Below are 16030 nucleotides of genomic sequence, written 5' to 3' on the forward strand. Positions count from 1 at the left end.
ACATGTGTAACTCTGTTGTTGTTTGTGTTGCACTGCTTTGCTCTTGGCCAGGTCACAGTTGTAAATGAGAACTTGTTCTCAACTAGCCTACCTGGTTAAATAAAGGTGAAATAACACAAAAAATAGTATGCAAAAACATGTTACCTAGCAAATCAGTTTCTGTATCGCAACAGCTGGCTAATGTTAGCTCAATAGCACAGTAGCTGACTCATTTAAATTGGCTAGCTACTGACTGTAGCTAGCTGACTCACTGAAGTTAGCGGAACATTTCGAGAAGCTCATTTAAAAGTTGTTTTATGGAGTTATTTGATGTTCAGACTAAGCTCCTGTTAAAGAGAACCTACACTTACTTAAAACAAAAGTTTAGTTCATAGATTTAGACTAGCTATGCTAGTTCGCTGGACAGAAAGAGATGATGATGTGCACCTGCTGATTGTAAAGCAAAGCAAGTGTTTGCTAACGTTAACTACATCTCTACATTTAGAGGGCTCTCACAGCTTAAACCTCGCTCACAAACAAAGTGATAGTTCACTGATTTATGTGGAGCAGTTTCTCCAGTTCGTTATTTTTCTCTCGCCCCACTGATTCTTTTAAAACTTCACATCCTGGTTCAGGTAAGGGGCGGGTTCATTTATTAACTTCCGCTGTACCGGTAGGGTGGATCATTGTCATATCTCTTCCTTTAGCTAGATAATTTAGTAGCTAGTTAGCTAGTTTTATCTTCTTTTGGGTTTAGCTAACACATTTGCTATGGTTTGTTAACTTGAGACATCTGTGGCATTTGTGTTACTTGGCAAATATAAACGTGGCTTAGTTTACCCGTCGAAACTTGTTTACCACTGGCTATGTAAATAGTTAACCCATGCTAATGGCTTGCTGACTGACAGAAGGACAATTTGTGTATTTCTCACAAAGATTTGAACGTATACTTTTAGTGTTGTGTTGTGAGGTGTTGCAAAAGGGCTGTAATTGTGATGATGCTTAGCCAACTTGATGGACCCAGCTCAAAAGCAGTACGGCCTTGTACTCCGTAGTAATGGAGGCGATCACTAATTGTTCTTGATAGGCCTTTTATTCGATACATTATCATCTGCCTAAAGATGATTAGAATTGTTGTTATGAGCTTTGTTTTTCATGTAAACTTGCCCTGCTTCCTCACAGGCTGCATCACAAAGATACTCTGAGACGAGTTAGGACAATGTATGAAAATGTCCCAACAGGTACATTTACGTCTGCTCCCATTAGTAAACTGTTTTATGAACAGTACTGGATATAAATGTGATACAAATGAACTTTTTCATAATCAACATTGTGTGTGTGTGTGTGTGTACGAGCACATGGGGCTGTGTGTTTATGATGTGTGTGTCAGTCTCCACAGTGGAGCGCCAGCAGGTATTGCAGGCTTTGGAGCGGCTGCAGGCCAAGATGGCCCAGAGGGAGGAGTGGACCCATAGTGAGAGGCTGGGGGTGCTGAGGGATGCTCTACAGAGCCCACTGCTAGGACACATCCTCACGCTGCAGCATTCAATCAAACAACTCAAAGACCAGGTAATGCTGAATACCTGCAGAGAAAGGGAAAACCTAATATTAAGACCCATGGCTTGTGAATAGCACATAGGAGATTTCATTAGTGAGGGAAAGGGGGATACCTTGTCAGTTGTACAACTGAATGCATTCAACTGAATTGTGTCTTCTGTATTTAACCCAACCCCTCTGAATCAGTGAGGTGCGGGGGGTTGCCATAATCAACATCCGTGTCTTCGGTGCCTGGGAACAGTGTTAACTGCCTTGCACAGAGGCAGAACGACAGATTTTTACCTTGTCAGCAACCTTTCGGTTACCAGCCCAACGCTCTAACCACTAGGCTACCTGCCACCCCATGTGGCCACATGATGATACTATGATTAAGCCAACTGTTCTGCTATTATTTGTGGGCTTGAGCTTACATGCAGCAAGACAATGATCCAAAACACACAATCAAGTCTACATGAAAATGGCTAAAAAGCAAAAATATGAAGTTTTGGAATGGAAGTGAAAGACCGGACCTAATCCTAATTGAGATGTTGTGGCAGGACTTGAAACGAGCAGTTCATGCTTGAAAACCCACAAATGTTGTTGAGTTAAAGCAGTTCTGCATGGAGGAGTGGTCCAAAATTCCTCCACAGAGACGTGAGAGACTGATTAAAAACTACAGGAAGTGTTTGAGTCATTGCAGCTAAAGGTGGCACAACCAGTTATTGAGAGTAAGGGGGCAATACATTTTTCACACGGGAATTATTTTGTTTATGAAATAGGTATGTCATTTGTGTTATTTGTTCACTCAGGTTCCATTTATCTAACATTACAGTAGGTTATGGTTGAAGATCTGATAACATATAGTATAAAAATATATGCAGAAGAAGATCATTAGAAAGGGGGCAAATACTTTCACAGCACTTTAGCAACAAATAAACCTTGTTTTGGAATATGTAACATTTCAGATTGTGATGAAATGGTAAAACCACTCAGTGTCAGTGTGCTTTAAGTCTACAGAACACAGCATTCTAAACCTTTTACTTGTGCTTAAAAGGAGGGATGGGAAAAACCGCCCAGCCACACTCCAATTCATTTGTATTCAGGTTGCATTATTATTGACGTAAAAAAAGAACCCTTAAAATAAACTATCCACATGCCAAATTAAGATAATGGCAATAACCAATGCCTGCCTTCATATTCTAAGTGCTGCGAAGGTCAGCCGAGTGTCTATGAATGCTTCAGGTAAAAACGTATGGCGTGATAGCAAGGCGGACGGGCTTTTCTGTGCATCTATCAAGCTTTAATATCTACTGGCGCGGCTTGAGTAAGTGCCTTGTCCGAGATGTATTGATGAGATGGTGGAGGAAGGCTGCGTCGTCAGCCCGGGCAAAATGAGCAAGGAGACTGATAACTTTCCACAATGTGAGTCATTAATGCAGTACCTGTTTGGGACTGGCCAGAGCAGCTGCAGAGGATTTTATTGCCCCCCCCCCCTCTACCCTACAGTAGTGCTAATATGTGAAAGAATGTGTCTTACGGTTGTTGGTGAACGAAAGCAGCTTAGAATGTCTGCGTTTCCTTGGATACTTTTTTTGTGTGGCTTTATCGAAATAGATGTCTCTGAACTATCTTAGTTCACAATCACATTAAATGATTCTACTGAATTTTTGTAAACAGTAAACAAAGCAGCTCTACCTTAGCTTTCTTTGTATCCTCCTCCACTGTGAAATGACACACCAAACCTCCCTCTCCTCCTCCTCTCCTCCCCCCCAGCTGAACTGCATGCCTCAATACACCTGCAGTGATTTCAGCTTCTCTAGGAAGGGCCAGCTGATTGTCAGTGCAAGCCGCCCAGCCAGCAGCCTGTGCACGTCCAGCCCCGGCACTGTGTTGTCCAACGGCTCGGCCCTTGCCTCCCCCGACCAGCTCCAGAGATGGTTCTGTACCTCCGCTAAGGTGGGCGGCTGCACCGGTTCTGCCCACACACACCGCCCACCTGATGCTATGGTCACAGCTAGCTAGGATACTCCACGGTGGAGAGATGATGGTTTTAGAGTAGACTGTCATTTGTGTGTTGGTGTGCTGTAATTGGTGGAGAATCAAGACAATATGGGTTTAAATAGTTTTACCTGGGTGTTTTATGTAGGGAAAACAAGAGGTTAAATGCTTTTAATTGTTTTACTGCATCAGGGATAGGGTACACAGATGTTTCAGCTTTACAGCTTTCTTCAGTGTATAGGTACAATTTTCTTTCATTCAAAACAGCATTTACAAAGAACAACGGATGAGCAGCTGGTGCCTCTAATTAGGGTTTCCGCTCATCTGCCAATCCAACATATTGGTTAAATCATACGGGGTCAGAGAGAAAAGGATGCTTCCCCTGTAGATCGTGTGTCTCTTGTTGCACCATAAGGAAATGTTTTAACTTTGTATGCCCTCAGACTTCTAGGACCTATAAGATAATGTCGTGTATAACTTTCACTACTAAAGGAGTTATTTATATGTTAGTGTTCTTGTAGTAAGATTTTGAAAGTACGTCTTGGAGAACATAAATCCGCTATTAGAAGTCAAGATATCACCTCGCCAGTTGCGAGACACTTTATAGAACAGAATCATTCTATTAATGAATTGTGTTGAGTCGGGATGGAAAAAGTTCATCCAGCACGTCAGAGGAGGTAACTATGACAACAAAATACTGTGGCTATATAAATCACATTCTTTATCTCCACACGGTTTAAACAAAGAATTCGATTTCACCTCCTTCCTACGAGCCACATTTAGACTCTTATACAAGAACACTGTCCATATCAGATTTTGCATTTAGCTTACGAGTTGGCCCCACATGTTTATGAATGGCTGTGCCTGATGTCCTTTGTGGTGGGCGATCTCATGAATTGATGTAATGTATTTAGGTGAGCAGACATCTGGGGCAATTGATTTGTGAGTTGCCCTTCGTGCCTGCTCCCATAACCTATAATTCTGTATCTCTTTGTGACTCATTTGAATACAGTTAGGGTAGAAAAGCCACTTCCCTGATTGGCAGATGAGTGCCAACCCTGATTAGAAACACCTGCTGCTCATCTGTAGTTCTTTACAAATGCTGTTTTGAATTAAATAACATTGTACCTACGCACTGAAGAAGGCTGTAAAGCCGAAACGTCTGTGTACTCTATCGCTAATGCAGTAATATCTATATATTTGTAAGAATGAGGTAAGTTTTATGCGACATACACCTCTTTTTGTTTGCCTGAGTTTGTGCGTTTTACGCATCAGCCAAGCTTCTGGGAAAGCGCCAAGGTTCCCTGTTGATTATGTAGGCCTACTGCTGTTGGTGGAGATATACATTCACCGGACAGTTTATTAGGTGGCTTGCTATATAAAGCTGGAAGACGGGAATCAAGGCATTCAGTTACTGTTCGATTGAACGTTACAATGGGCAAAACGAGTTAACTAATCGACTTTGAGCGTGGTATGATTGTCGATGCCAGGCGTGCCGGATCCAGCGTCTCAGAAACTGACACCCTCCTGGGCTTTTCACACACCACAGTGTCTAGGGTTTCCAGAGAATGGTGTGACAAACAAAAAACATCCAGTTAGCGGAAGACCTGTGGGCGAAAACCGCTTGTTGATGAAAGAGAATGGCCAATTCTCCCAGCGTCATCTCGGAATGCACAACTTGTCAATTCTTGTCACTGATGGGATTTTGCAACAGACAACCACACTGGGTTCCACTCCTATCAGTGGAAAACAACAAGAAGAAGCAGCTCAAGTGGGCTCGTAATCACCTACCTTGGACAATCGAGGAGTGGAAAAACATTGTCTGGTCCGACAAATCCCGATTCAGGATTTGGCGCAGGCAGCATGAGTCCATGGACCCATCCTGCCTGGTGCTAACGGTACAGGCTGGTGGTGGTTGTGTACCACCGTCCAATATACCACAGGGACCAACATCCCTGTGGAACATTTCCGACTTCTAGAATCCATGCACAAATAATTCAGGTTGTTCTGGAGGCAAAGGGGGGTCTGAACCAGTACTAGATGTGTGTACCTAATAAACTGGCTGGTGAGTGTAGCTTAAGGTTTTCCATGGGTATTTGCAATGTGTACATTTTGACCTGATTTCAGATTTCTTCCCCCACCAATGCAATTTGAGTGTTTTGGGATTTTTATTTGAAAGTTTTGACTGTGATGATTAATTCATTACCTATTTATTCACTGTGTCTTCTTGTGATGTAGGGGAGGCAGACAGAGCACATCAGCCTGCCTAAGCCCTTGTCTGGGGGCCTGGGCTTCAGTGTAGTGGGTCCAAGGGCCGAAGGGACAGGGGACCACGGGGTCTTCATCAGACACGTCCAGCCTAGGAGCATCGCACACGGGTACCGCCTACTCTCTCACCAGCTCCTCCTCCTCAATCTCTTTACCAAGCCAACACAATATTAGTCAATGATAACTCATGCTGATTTAGAATGTTTGACAGCTCGTATTAGAGCCCCTTTTTAAAGGAAACATTATTTTTTTTAATTGAGCATGCATGCACTCAACAATCATAAATGCTTCTATCAGCTCATGTTAACAACAAAGAGTATGCAGTGACATTTGTAGTTAAATTAGCACAGCTTGTAAAGGCACTGCCAAAAATGAAATACACAGACCTCATACCATTCTAGAAAAAGTCATATGAGCAAAGATGAGAATCTTCTAAAAATACTTCCTGGTTCAGTAAACGTTACATGAAAAAAACATACAAGATACACTTCTTGGTAGCGACTCCTGTGGCTGGCCGGCCGCATGCACGCTGACACGGTCGCCAGGTGTATGGTGTTTCCTCCGACACATTGGTGCGGCTGGCTTCCGGGTTAAGTGGGCATTGTGTCAAGAAGCAGTGTGGCTTGGCGGGGTTGTGTTTCAGAGGACGCACGGCTCTCGACCTTCGCCTCCCCTGAGTCCGTACGGGAGTTGCAGCGATGGGACAAGACTCTTAACAACCAATTGGATATCATGAAAAAGGGGGTCAAAAAAGTACATACATTATAGAAAAAGTGTATATATAAAAAATAAAAATACACCTTTTGGGTTTTCTTGCTCTTTGGGATCGAGGCGGGGTTACTGTAAAAATACTTAGTGACCATTTCTGATGTACAAATTGCTTTATTAATACATTTGATTGATTTGTGTTCTGTGTGCCGGCAGGGATGGGCGCATACAGGAGAACGACCAGATCCTGGTGATCAACGGGACGCCCCTGGACCAGAGTGTCACCCAGCGTCAGGCCATCGCTCTCCTGCAGCAGCCTGGGGACAGGGTGGATCTAGTGGTGGCCAGGGATCCTGCCACCATCGCACAGCATACACACACCCTCCCGCCTGGGCCCAGTCACAAGGTAAGGGTGGAGTACACATGTATGTATCTCAGTATGAAAATGCTTTTCTACTGCCATGTCTTGGTGCTATCAATCAATTAAGCTAGCATGGTGCTATCAATCAATTAAGCTAGCATGGTGCTATCAATCAATTAAGCTAGCATGGTGCTATCAATCAATTAAGCTAGCATGGTGCTATCAATCAATCACATGTATTTTTTAAAGCCCAGATTCAGGAAACCCGTCAGAAAATATAGGAGGCAACTCTTTCTCATTTGAATAGTTGTCGATTTATTTTGGTACATTTATTGTGGTACATTTTTTTTCTCTCATGGTCTTCTGGTCAATGTTTTTAACCAGACCAATAAAGTACTAGAAAGGAGTATGGTCCAGAACAATGCCCTGTGGTTTCTGGCTGCACATCAACTCATGTTTTCTACTGACCTCTCGCCATTTGACTCCTATGCAGTGGGCAATAGGTCACAGGACGTTATGTTTAACTTTGTCATAAAGTCTACTTCCTGTCACTCAAAGTAGGCACTTGACCATCACTGGAGACTAACGTTTGGAGTTCAGTTTTTAGGTGACTACTTAACTCTGTAGCAGTCAAAATTCTGATTTATGCAGTATGGTACCGGACTGTGGGCTGTTGACGTTGAGTGTATGATGTTGATGTCCTTATAGCCTATAGGAAATTAAGTTAGTTCTTCATTTGCAGGTTTGCCCTGACTATCTATTGAAGTTCTACACAAATGTGTTTTTTTTAAACGGTTATGACTGTTATTTTAATTTCATGACAGTCTGTCCAGATCTGGAAGGACAACAGTATCTCTCATCTCCAGAGGTGTTTTGACTGTACTATGTGGGAGGTATTTGGTCTCCAGGGTGGTTTGACTGTACTATGTGGGAGGTATTTGGTCTCCAGGGGTGTTTTGACTGTACTATGTGGGAGGTATTTGGTCTCCAGAGGTGTTTTGACTGTACTATGTGGGAGGTATTTGGTCTCCAGGGGTGTTTTGACTGTACTATGTGGGAGGTATTTGGTCTCCAGGGTGGTTTGACTGTACTATGTGGGAGGTATTTGGTCTCCAGGGTGGTTTGACTGTACTATGTGGGAGGTATTTGGTCTCCAGAGGTGTTTTGACTGTACTATGTGGGAGGTATTTGGTCTCCAGGGGTGTTTTGACTGTACTATGTGGGAGGTATTTGGTCTCCAGGGTGGTTTGACTGTACTATGTGGGAGGTATTTGGTCTCCAGGGGTGTTTTGACTGTACTATGTGGGAGGTATTTGGTCTCCAGGGGTGTTTTGACTGTACTATGTGGGAGGTATTTGGTCTCCAGGGTGGTTTGACTGTACTATGTGGGAGGTATTTGGTCTCCAGAGGTGTTTTGACTGTACTATGTGGGAGGTATTTGGTCTCCAGGGGTGTTTTGACTGTACTATGTGGGAGGTATTTGGTCTCCAGGGGTGTTTTGACTGTACTATGTGGGAGGTATTTGGTCTCCAGGGGTGTTTTGACTGTACTATGTGGGAGGTATTTGGTCTCCAGGGTGGTTTGACTGTACTATGTGGGAGGTATTTGGTCTCCAGGGGTGTTTTGACTGTACTATGTGGGAAGTTTTTGAGAACAGCAGCTCTGATCTTGATGAAGTTACAGATGTTGTTTCAGACTATGTAAACTTCTGTGTTGAGTCAGTTGTGCCTCCTAAAATCTGTAAAATCTTCCCTAACAATAAGCCTTGGGTATCAAAACATCTAAAATCACTACTTAATAGGAAGAAGTAGTTTATGCTGAGGGTGATAGACAGGCTTTAAGAGATGTACAACGTGAGATCAAAAGACAGATACTGGTGGACAAGGAGGCACACAAGCAAAGGGTGGAGAGGACCCTCTCCTCAGGAAACGCAAGGATGGCCTGGTCAAGGGATTACATCGCTGTCTAGTGCCCCCATATAGACAGGGGAAAACCCAGTGCTGACCTTAGGAGACATGAGGGCCAGAACATGGCTAATGAACGGAATGTTTTCTTCTCAAGATTTGATTCAGACAATTTTGTGTCGGAGGTAAAACAAATGGAAGCATAATTACATGTTTGAGATGGTTGTTGTTATAGAGGCTGACGTTTGGAAGTTGCTCAGGGGATGTAACGCACACAAAAGCCCAGACAAAATAAGTGGACGTGTTAAAGTACTGTGCTGAACAATTGGCTGGTGTTTTTACAGACATTTTCCAATCCTCGCTCGACCACAACACGTGCCAGTATTGTGGAAAACCTCTAATTATACTCATTCCTAAAGCATCTAATCCCTCTGTGCTGAATGACTACCGCCCTGTTACCTTGACATCCTTAGGAATTAAATGCCTTAAGAAAATTATAAAGTCATATTCTCAGCGACACCCAGAAGCTCCTCGACCTGTTTCAGTTGACCAATCAGCCCAGTAGAGGAGTTGATGATGCCATTCTTACTCTCCTCAACATGGTCTATAGACATCTGGAGGGAGCCAAATCTCATGTCAGGGTTTCGTTGTTTGACTTTTCTGCCTTCAACACAATCCATCCTTACATTCTGGCACAGAGACTCATTTGGGACTTCTCCTTAGATGGGGGGAGGGGGGCTGGTTTTGTGGCTGGTGGACTTCCTGAGCCAGAGGTCACAACACAGCGGGTCAAAATAGGTCCCCACTTGTCGGACATACGCACCACCATCACAGCCTCTCCTCAGGGATGTGTTTAGTCCCCACTCCACCACCATCACAGCCTCTCCTCAGGGATGTGTTTAGTCCCCACTCCACCACCAACACAGCTTCTCCTCAGGGATGTGTTTAGTCCCCACTCCACCACCATCACAGCCTCTCCTCAGGGATGTGTTTAGTCCCCACTCCACCACCAACACAGCCTCTCCTCAGGGATGTGTTTAGTCCCCACTCCACCACCATCACAGCCTCTCCTCAGGGATGTGTTTAGTCCCCACTCCACCACCATCACAGCCTCTCCTCAGGGATGTGTTTAGTCCCCACTCCACCACCAACACAGCCTCTCCTCAGGGATGTGTTTAGTCCCCACTCCACCACCAACACAGCCTCTCCTCAGGGATGTTTAGTCCCCACTCCACCACCAACACAGCCTCTCCTCAGGGATGTGTTTAGTCCCCACTCCACCACCAACACAGCCTCTCCTCAGGGATGTGTTTAGTCCCCACTCCACCACCAACACAGCCTCTCCTCAGGGATGTGTTTAGTCCCCACTCCACCACCATCACAGCCTCTCCTCAGGGATGTGTTTAGTCCCCACTCCACCACCAACACAGCCTCTCCTCAGGGATGTGTTTAGTCCCCACTCCACCACCATCACATCCTCTCCTCAGGGATGTGTTTAGTCCCCACTCCACCACCAACAGAGCCTCTCCTCAGGGATGTGTTTAGTCCCCACTCCACCACCATCACAGCCTCTCCTCAGGGATGTGTTTAGTCCCCACTCCACCACCAACACAGCCTCTCCTCAGGGATGTGTTTAGTCCCCACTCCACCACCATCACATCCTCTCCTCAGGGATGTGTTTAGTCCCCACTCCACCACCAACACAGCCTCTCCTCAGGGATGTGTTTAGTCCCCACTCCACCACCATCACAGCCTCTCCTCAGGGATGTGTTTAGTCCCCACTCCACCACCAACACAGCCTCTCCTCAGGGATGTGTTTAGTCCCCACTCCACCACCATCACATCCTCTCCTCAGGGATGTGTTTAGTCCCCACTCCACCACCAACAGAGCCTCTCCTCAGGGATGTGTTTAGTCCCCACTCCACCACCATCACAGCCTCTCCTCAGGGATGTGTTTAGTCCCCACTCCACCACCAACACAGCCTCTCCTCAGGGATGTGTTTAGTCCCCACTCCACCACCATCACAGCCTCTCCTCAGGGATGTGTTTAGTCCCCACTCCACCACCAACACAGCCTCTCCTCAGGGATGTGTTTAGTCCCCACTCCACCACCATCACAGCCTCTCCTCAGGGATGTGTTTAGTCCCCACTCCACCACCAACACAGCCTCTCCTCAGGGATGTGTTTAGTCCCCACTCCACCACCAACACAGCCTCTCCTCAGGGATGTGTTTAGTCCCCACTCCACCACCATCACAGCCTCTCCTCAGGGATGTGTTTAGTCCCCACTCCACCACCATCACAGCCTCTCCTCAGGGATGTGTTTAGTCCCCACTCCACCACCATCACAGCCTCTCCTCAGGGATGTGTTTAGTCCCCACTCCACCACCAACACAGCCTCTCCTCAGGGATGTGTTTAGTCCCCACTCCACCACCATCACAGCCTCTCCTCAGGGATGTGTTTAGTCCCCACTCCACCACCATCACAGCCTCTCCTCAGGGATGTGTTTAGTCCCCACTCCACCACCATCACAGCCTCTCCTCAGGGATGTGTTTAGTCCCCACTCCACCACCATCACAGCCTCTCCTCAGGGATGTGTTTAGTCCCCACTCCACCACCAACACAGCCTCTCCTCAGGGATGTGTTTAGTCCCCACTCCACCACCAACACAGCCTCTCCTCAGGGATGTGTTTAGTCCCCACTCCACCACCAACACAGCCTCTCCTCAGCGATGTGTTTAGTCCCCACTCCACCACCAACACAGGGATGTGTTTAGTCCCCACTCCACCACCAACACAGCCTCTCCTCAGGGATGTGTTTAGTCCCCACTCCACCACCAACACAGCCTCTCCTCAGGGATGTGTTTAGTCCCCACTCCACCACCAACACAGCCTCTCCTCAGGGATGTGTTTAGTCCCCACTCCACCACCAACACAGCCTCTCCTCAGGGATGTGTTTAGTCCCCACTCCACCACAAACAGAGCCTCTCCTCACTCCTGTACATCTTGTTCACTAACAGTTGTACTTGTTCCCATCCTGACGGACACATCGTTAAGTTTGCTGATGACACAGCCTTGATCATCAGCCTGTTGCATGATGACGAGGAACACCATGGCCCGGTCCTACATGACTTTGTAGAGTGGTGTGATGAACACCATGGCCCAGTCCTAGATGACTTTGTAGAGTGGTGTGAGGAACATCATGGCCCAGTCCTAGATGACTTTGTAGAGTGGTGTGAGGAATCACACTTGGTCCTCAATACCAACAAGACCAAAGAGATGTGCATAAACTTCAGGAAGCGTACAACACCTACCTCTGCAACATCTATCAGAGGTCAGAACAGAAATTGTAGAGGAATACAAATATCTGGGTGTCCTCTTGGACAATAAGCTTCAGTGGAGTAAATGTACAGACCTGATCTACAGAAAGAGCCAACAGACTGTGCTTTCTCAAAATGGTGGGATTTTTTAATGTTGATGGTATTTTACTGACTCTGTTTTACAAAGCTTTCATTGAGAATATTTGGACTTTTTGTATTGTTTGTTGGTTTGGCAATGCCACTGTCAGCCAGATAAATATGCTGAGAAGGATTATCACCACAGCTAGCAAGGTACTTGCAGTCAAACAGACAGGCCTGGATGAGATCTTTAAGGTCAGGGCCCTCCGCAAGGCTCACAAATTCATTTTAGACCTAAGCCACCCCCTGTACCCGGACTTTGAACTACCCACCTCTGGGTGCAGGTATAGGGCACCCCGTGGCAGGAAGAACAGAACTAGACAATCATTTGTGCCAGGTGTGATATCCCTCCTAAATGGCTCGGGCTCATGTTCCTATCCACCCAGTAAGACCAGCAGGCTAATGTTCCTATCCACCCAGTAAGACCAGCAGGCTAATGTTCCTATCCACCCAGTAAGACCAGCAGGCTAATGTTCCTATCCACCCAGTAAGACCAGCAGGCTAATGTTCCTATCCACCCAGTAAGACCAGCAGGCTAATGTTCCTATCCACCCAGTAAGACCAGCAGGCTAATGTTCCTATCCACCCAGTAAGCCCAGTAAGACCAGCAGGCTAATGTTCCTATCCACTCAGTAAGGCCAGCAGGCTAATGTTCCTATCCGCCCAGTAAGACCAGCAGGCTAATGTTCCTATCCACCCAGTAAGACCAGCAGGCTGATGTTCCTATCCACCCAGTAAGGCCAGCAGGCTAATGTTCCTATCCACCCAGTAAGACCAGCAGGCTAATGTTCCTATCCACCCAGTAAGACCAGCAGGCTAATGTTCCTATCCACCCAGTAAGACCAGCAGGCTAATGTTCCTATCCACCCAGTAAGACCAGCAGGCTAATGTTCCTATCCACCCAGTAAGACCAGCAGGCTAATGTTCCTATCCACCCAGTAAGACCAGCAGGCTAATGTTCCTATCCACCCAGTAAGGCCAGCAGGCTGATGTTCCTATCCACCCAGTAAGACCAGCAGGCTAATGTTCCTATCCACTCAGTAAGACCAGCAGGCTAATGTTCCTATCCACTCAGTAAGACCAGCAGGCTAATGTTCCTATCCACTCAGTAAGACCAGCAGGCTAATGTTCCTATCCACTCAGTAAGACCAGCAGGCTAATGTTCCTATCCACTCAGTAAGACCAGCAGGCTAATGTTCCTATCCACTCAGTAAGACCAGCAGGCTAATGTTCCTATCCACCCAGTAAGACCAGCAGGCTAATGTTCCTATCCACCCAGTAAGACCAGCAGGCTAATGTTCCTATCCACCCAGTAAGACCAGCAGGCTAATGTTCCTATCCACCCAGTAAGACCAGCAGGCTAATGTTCCTATCCACCCAGTAAGACCAGCAGGCTAATGTTCCTATCCACCCAGTAAGACCAGCAGGCTAATGTTCCTATCCACTCAGTAAGACCAGCAGGCTAATGTTCCTATCCACTCAGTAAGACCAGCAGGCTAATGTTCCTATCCACTCAGTAAGACCAGCAGGCTAATGTTCCTATCCACTCAGTAAGACCAGCAGGCTAATGTTCCTATCCACTCAGTAAGACCAGCAGGCTAATGTTCCTATCCACTCAGTAAGACCAGCAGGCTAATGTTCCTATCCACCCAGTAAGCCCAGTAAGACCAGCAGGCTGATGTTCCTATCCACCCAGTAAGACCAGCAGGCTGATGTTCCTATCCACCCAGTAAGGCCAGCAGGCTAATGTTCCTATCCACCCAGTAAGGCCAGCAGGCTAATGTTCCTATCCACCCAGTAAGGCCAGCAGGCTAATGTTCCTATCCACCCAGTAAGACCAGCAGGCTAATGTTCCTATCCGCCCAGTAAGACCAGCAGGCTAATGTTCCTATCCGCCCAGTAAGACCAGCAGGCTAATGTTCCTATCCGCCCAGTAAGACCAGCAGGCTAATGTTCCTATCCACCCAGTAAGACCAGCAGGCTAATGTTCCTATCCACCCAGTAAGACCAGCAGGCTAATGTTCCTATCCACCCAGTAAGACCAGCAGGCTAATGTTCCTATCCAGTAAGACCCAGGCTAATGTTCCTATCCAAGTAAGACCAGCAGGCTAATGTTCCTATCCACCCAGTAAGACCAGCAGGCTAATGTTCCTATCCACCCAGTAAGACCAGCAGGCTAATGTTCCTATCCACCCAGTAAGGCCAGCAGGCTAATGTTCCTATCCACCCAGTAAGACCAGCAGGCTGATGTTCCTATCCACCCAGTAAGACCAGCAGGCTAATGTTCCTATCCACCCAGTAAGACCAGCAGGCTAATGTTCCTATAAGACCCATGTTCCTCCCAGTAAGACCAGCAGGCTAATGTTCCTATCCACCCAGTAAGACCAGCAGGCTAATGTTCCTATCCACCCAGTAAGGCCAGCAGGCTGATGTTCCTATCCACTCAGTAAGACCAGCAGGCTAATGTTCCTATCCACCCAGTAAGACCAGCAGGCTAATGTTCCTATCCAGTAAGACCCCAGTAAGACCAGCAGGCTAATGTTCCTATCCACAGTAAGACCCAGTAAGACCAGCAGGCTAATGTTCCTATCCACCCAGTAAGACCAGCAGGCTAATGTTCCTATCCACCCAGTAAGACCAGCAGGCTAATGTTCCTATCCACCCAGTAAGACCAGCAGGCTAATGTTCCTATCCACCCAGTAAGACCAGCAGGCTAATGTTCCTATCCACCAGTAAGACCAGCAGGCTAATGTTCCTATCCACCCAGTAAGACCAGCAGGCTAATGTTCCTATCCACCCAGTAAGGCCAGCAGGCTGATGTTCCTATCCACTCCGTAAGACCAGCAGGCTAATGTTCCTATCCACCCAGTAAGACCAGCAGGCTAATGTTCCTATCCACCCAGTAAGACCAGCAGGCTAATGTTCCTATCCACCCAGTAAGACCAGCAGGCTAATGTTCCTATCCACCCAGTAAGACCAGCAGGCTAATGTTCCTATCCACCCAGTAAGACCAGCAGGCTAATGTTCCTATCCACCCAGTAAGACCAGCAGGCTAATGTTCCTATCCACTAAGGCCAGCAGGCTAATGTAAGACCAGCAGGCTAATGTTCCTATCCACCCAGTAAGACCAGCAGGCTAATGTTCCTATCCACTCAGTAAGACCAGCAGGCTAATGTTCCTATCCACCCAGTAAGGACCAGCAGGCTAATGTTCCTATCCACCCAGTAAGGACCAGCAGGCTGATGTTCCTATCCACTCAGTAAGACCAGCAGGCTAATGTTCCTATCCACTCAGTAAGACCAGCAGGCTAATGTTCCTATCCACTCAGTAAGACCAGCAGGCTAATGTTCCTATCCACTCAGTAAGACCAGCAGGCTAATGTTCCTATCCACTCAGTAAGACCAGCAGGCTAATGTTCCTATCCACTCAGTAAGACCAGCAGGCTAATGTTCCTATCCACTAAGACCAGCAGGCAGTAAGACCAGCAGGCTAATGTTCCTATCCACCCAGTAAGACCAGCAGGCTAATGTTCCTATCCACTCAGTAAGGCCAGCAGGCTAATGTTCCTATCCACCCAGTAAGACCAGCAGGCTAATGTTCCTATCCGCCCAGTAAGACCAGCAGGCTAATGTTCCTATCCGCCCAGTAAGACCAGCAGGCTAATGTTCCTATCCGCCCAGTAAGACCAGCAGGCTAATGTTCCTATCCACTCCGTAAGACCAGCAGGCTAATGTTCCTATCCGCCCAGTAAGACCAGCAGGCTAATGTTCCTATCCGCCCAGTAAGCCCAGTAAGACCAGTAGGCTAATGTTCCTATCC

General features: G+C 46.7%; 1 protein-coding gene across 2 annotated transcripts in view; it reads left to right on the forward strand.

Annotated features, from left to right (window-relative positions):
- Window positions 1–626: 626 nt before the first annotated feature.
- Window positions 627–16030, forward strand: part of LOC118400675 (inaD-like protein) — a 309349-nt gene continuing 293945 nt past the window's right edge. The window contains exons 1-6 of one of the 2 annotated variants that reach the window (XM_052475280.1): window positions 627–652; window positions 1162–1220; window positions 1370–1548; window positions 3289–3471; window positions 5752–5891; window positions 6706–6895. In XM_052475280.1, coding sequence (XP_052331240.1) covers window positions 1199–1220; window positions 1370–1548; window positions 3289–3471; window positions 5752–5891; window positions 6706–6895 — 714 coding nt within the window. In that variant the 5' untranslated portion in view covers window positions 627–652; window positions 1162–1198. Of the gene's footprint in view, window positions 653–1161; window positions 1221–1369; window positions 1549–3288; window positions 3472–5751; window positions 5892–6705; window positions 6896–16030 lie in introns of those variants that run through there. The other variant, XM_052475281.1, reaches the window with a different exon arrangement.

This window comes from Oncorhynchus keta, chromosome 22 (genome assembly GCF_023373465.1).
Source record: "Oncorhynchus keta strain PuntledgeMale-10-30-2019 chromosome 22, Oket_V2, whole genome shotgun sequence".
Taxonomy (NCBI): Eukaryota; Metazoa; Chordata; class Actinopteri; order Salmoniformes; family Salmonidae; genus Oncorhynchus; species Oncorhynchus keta.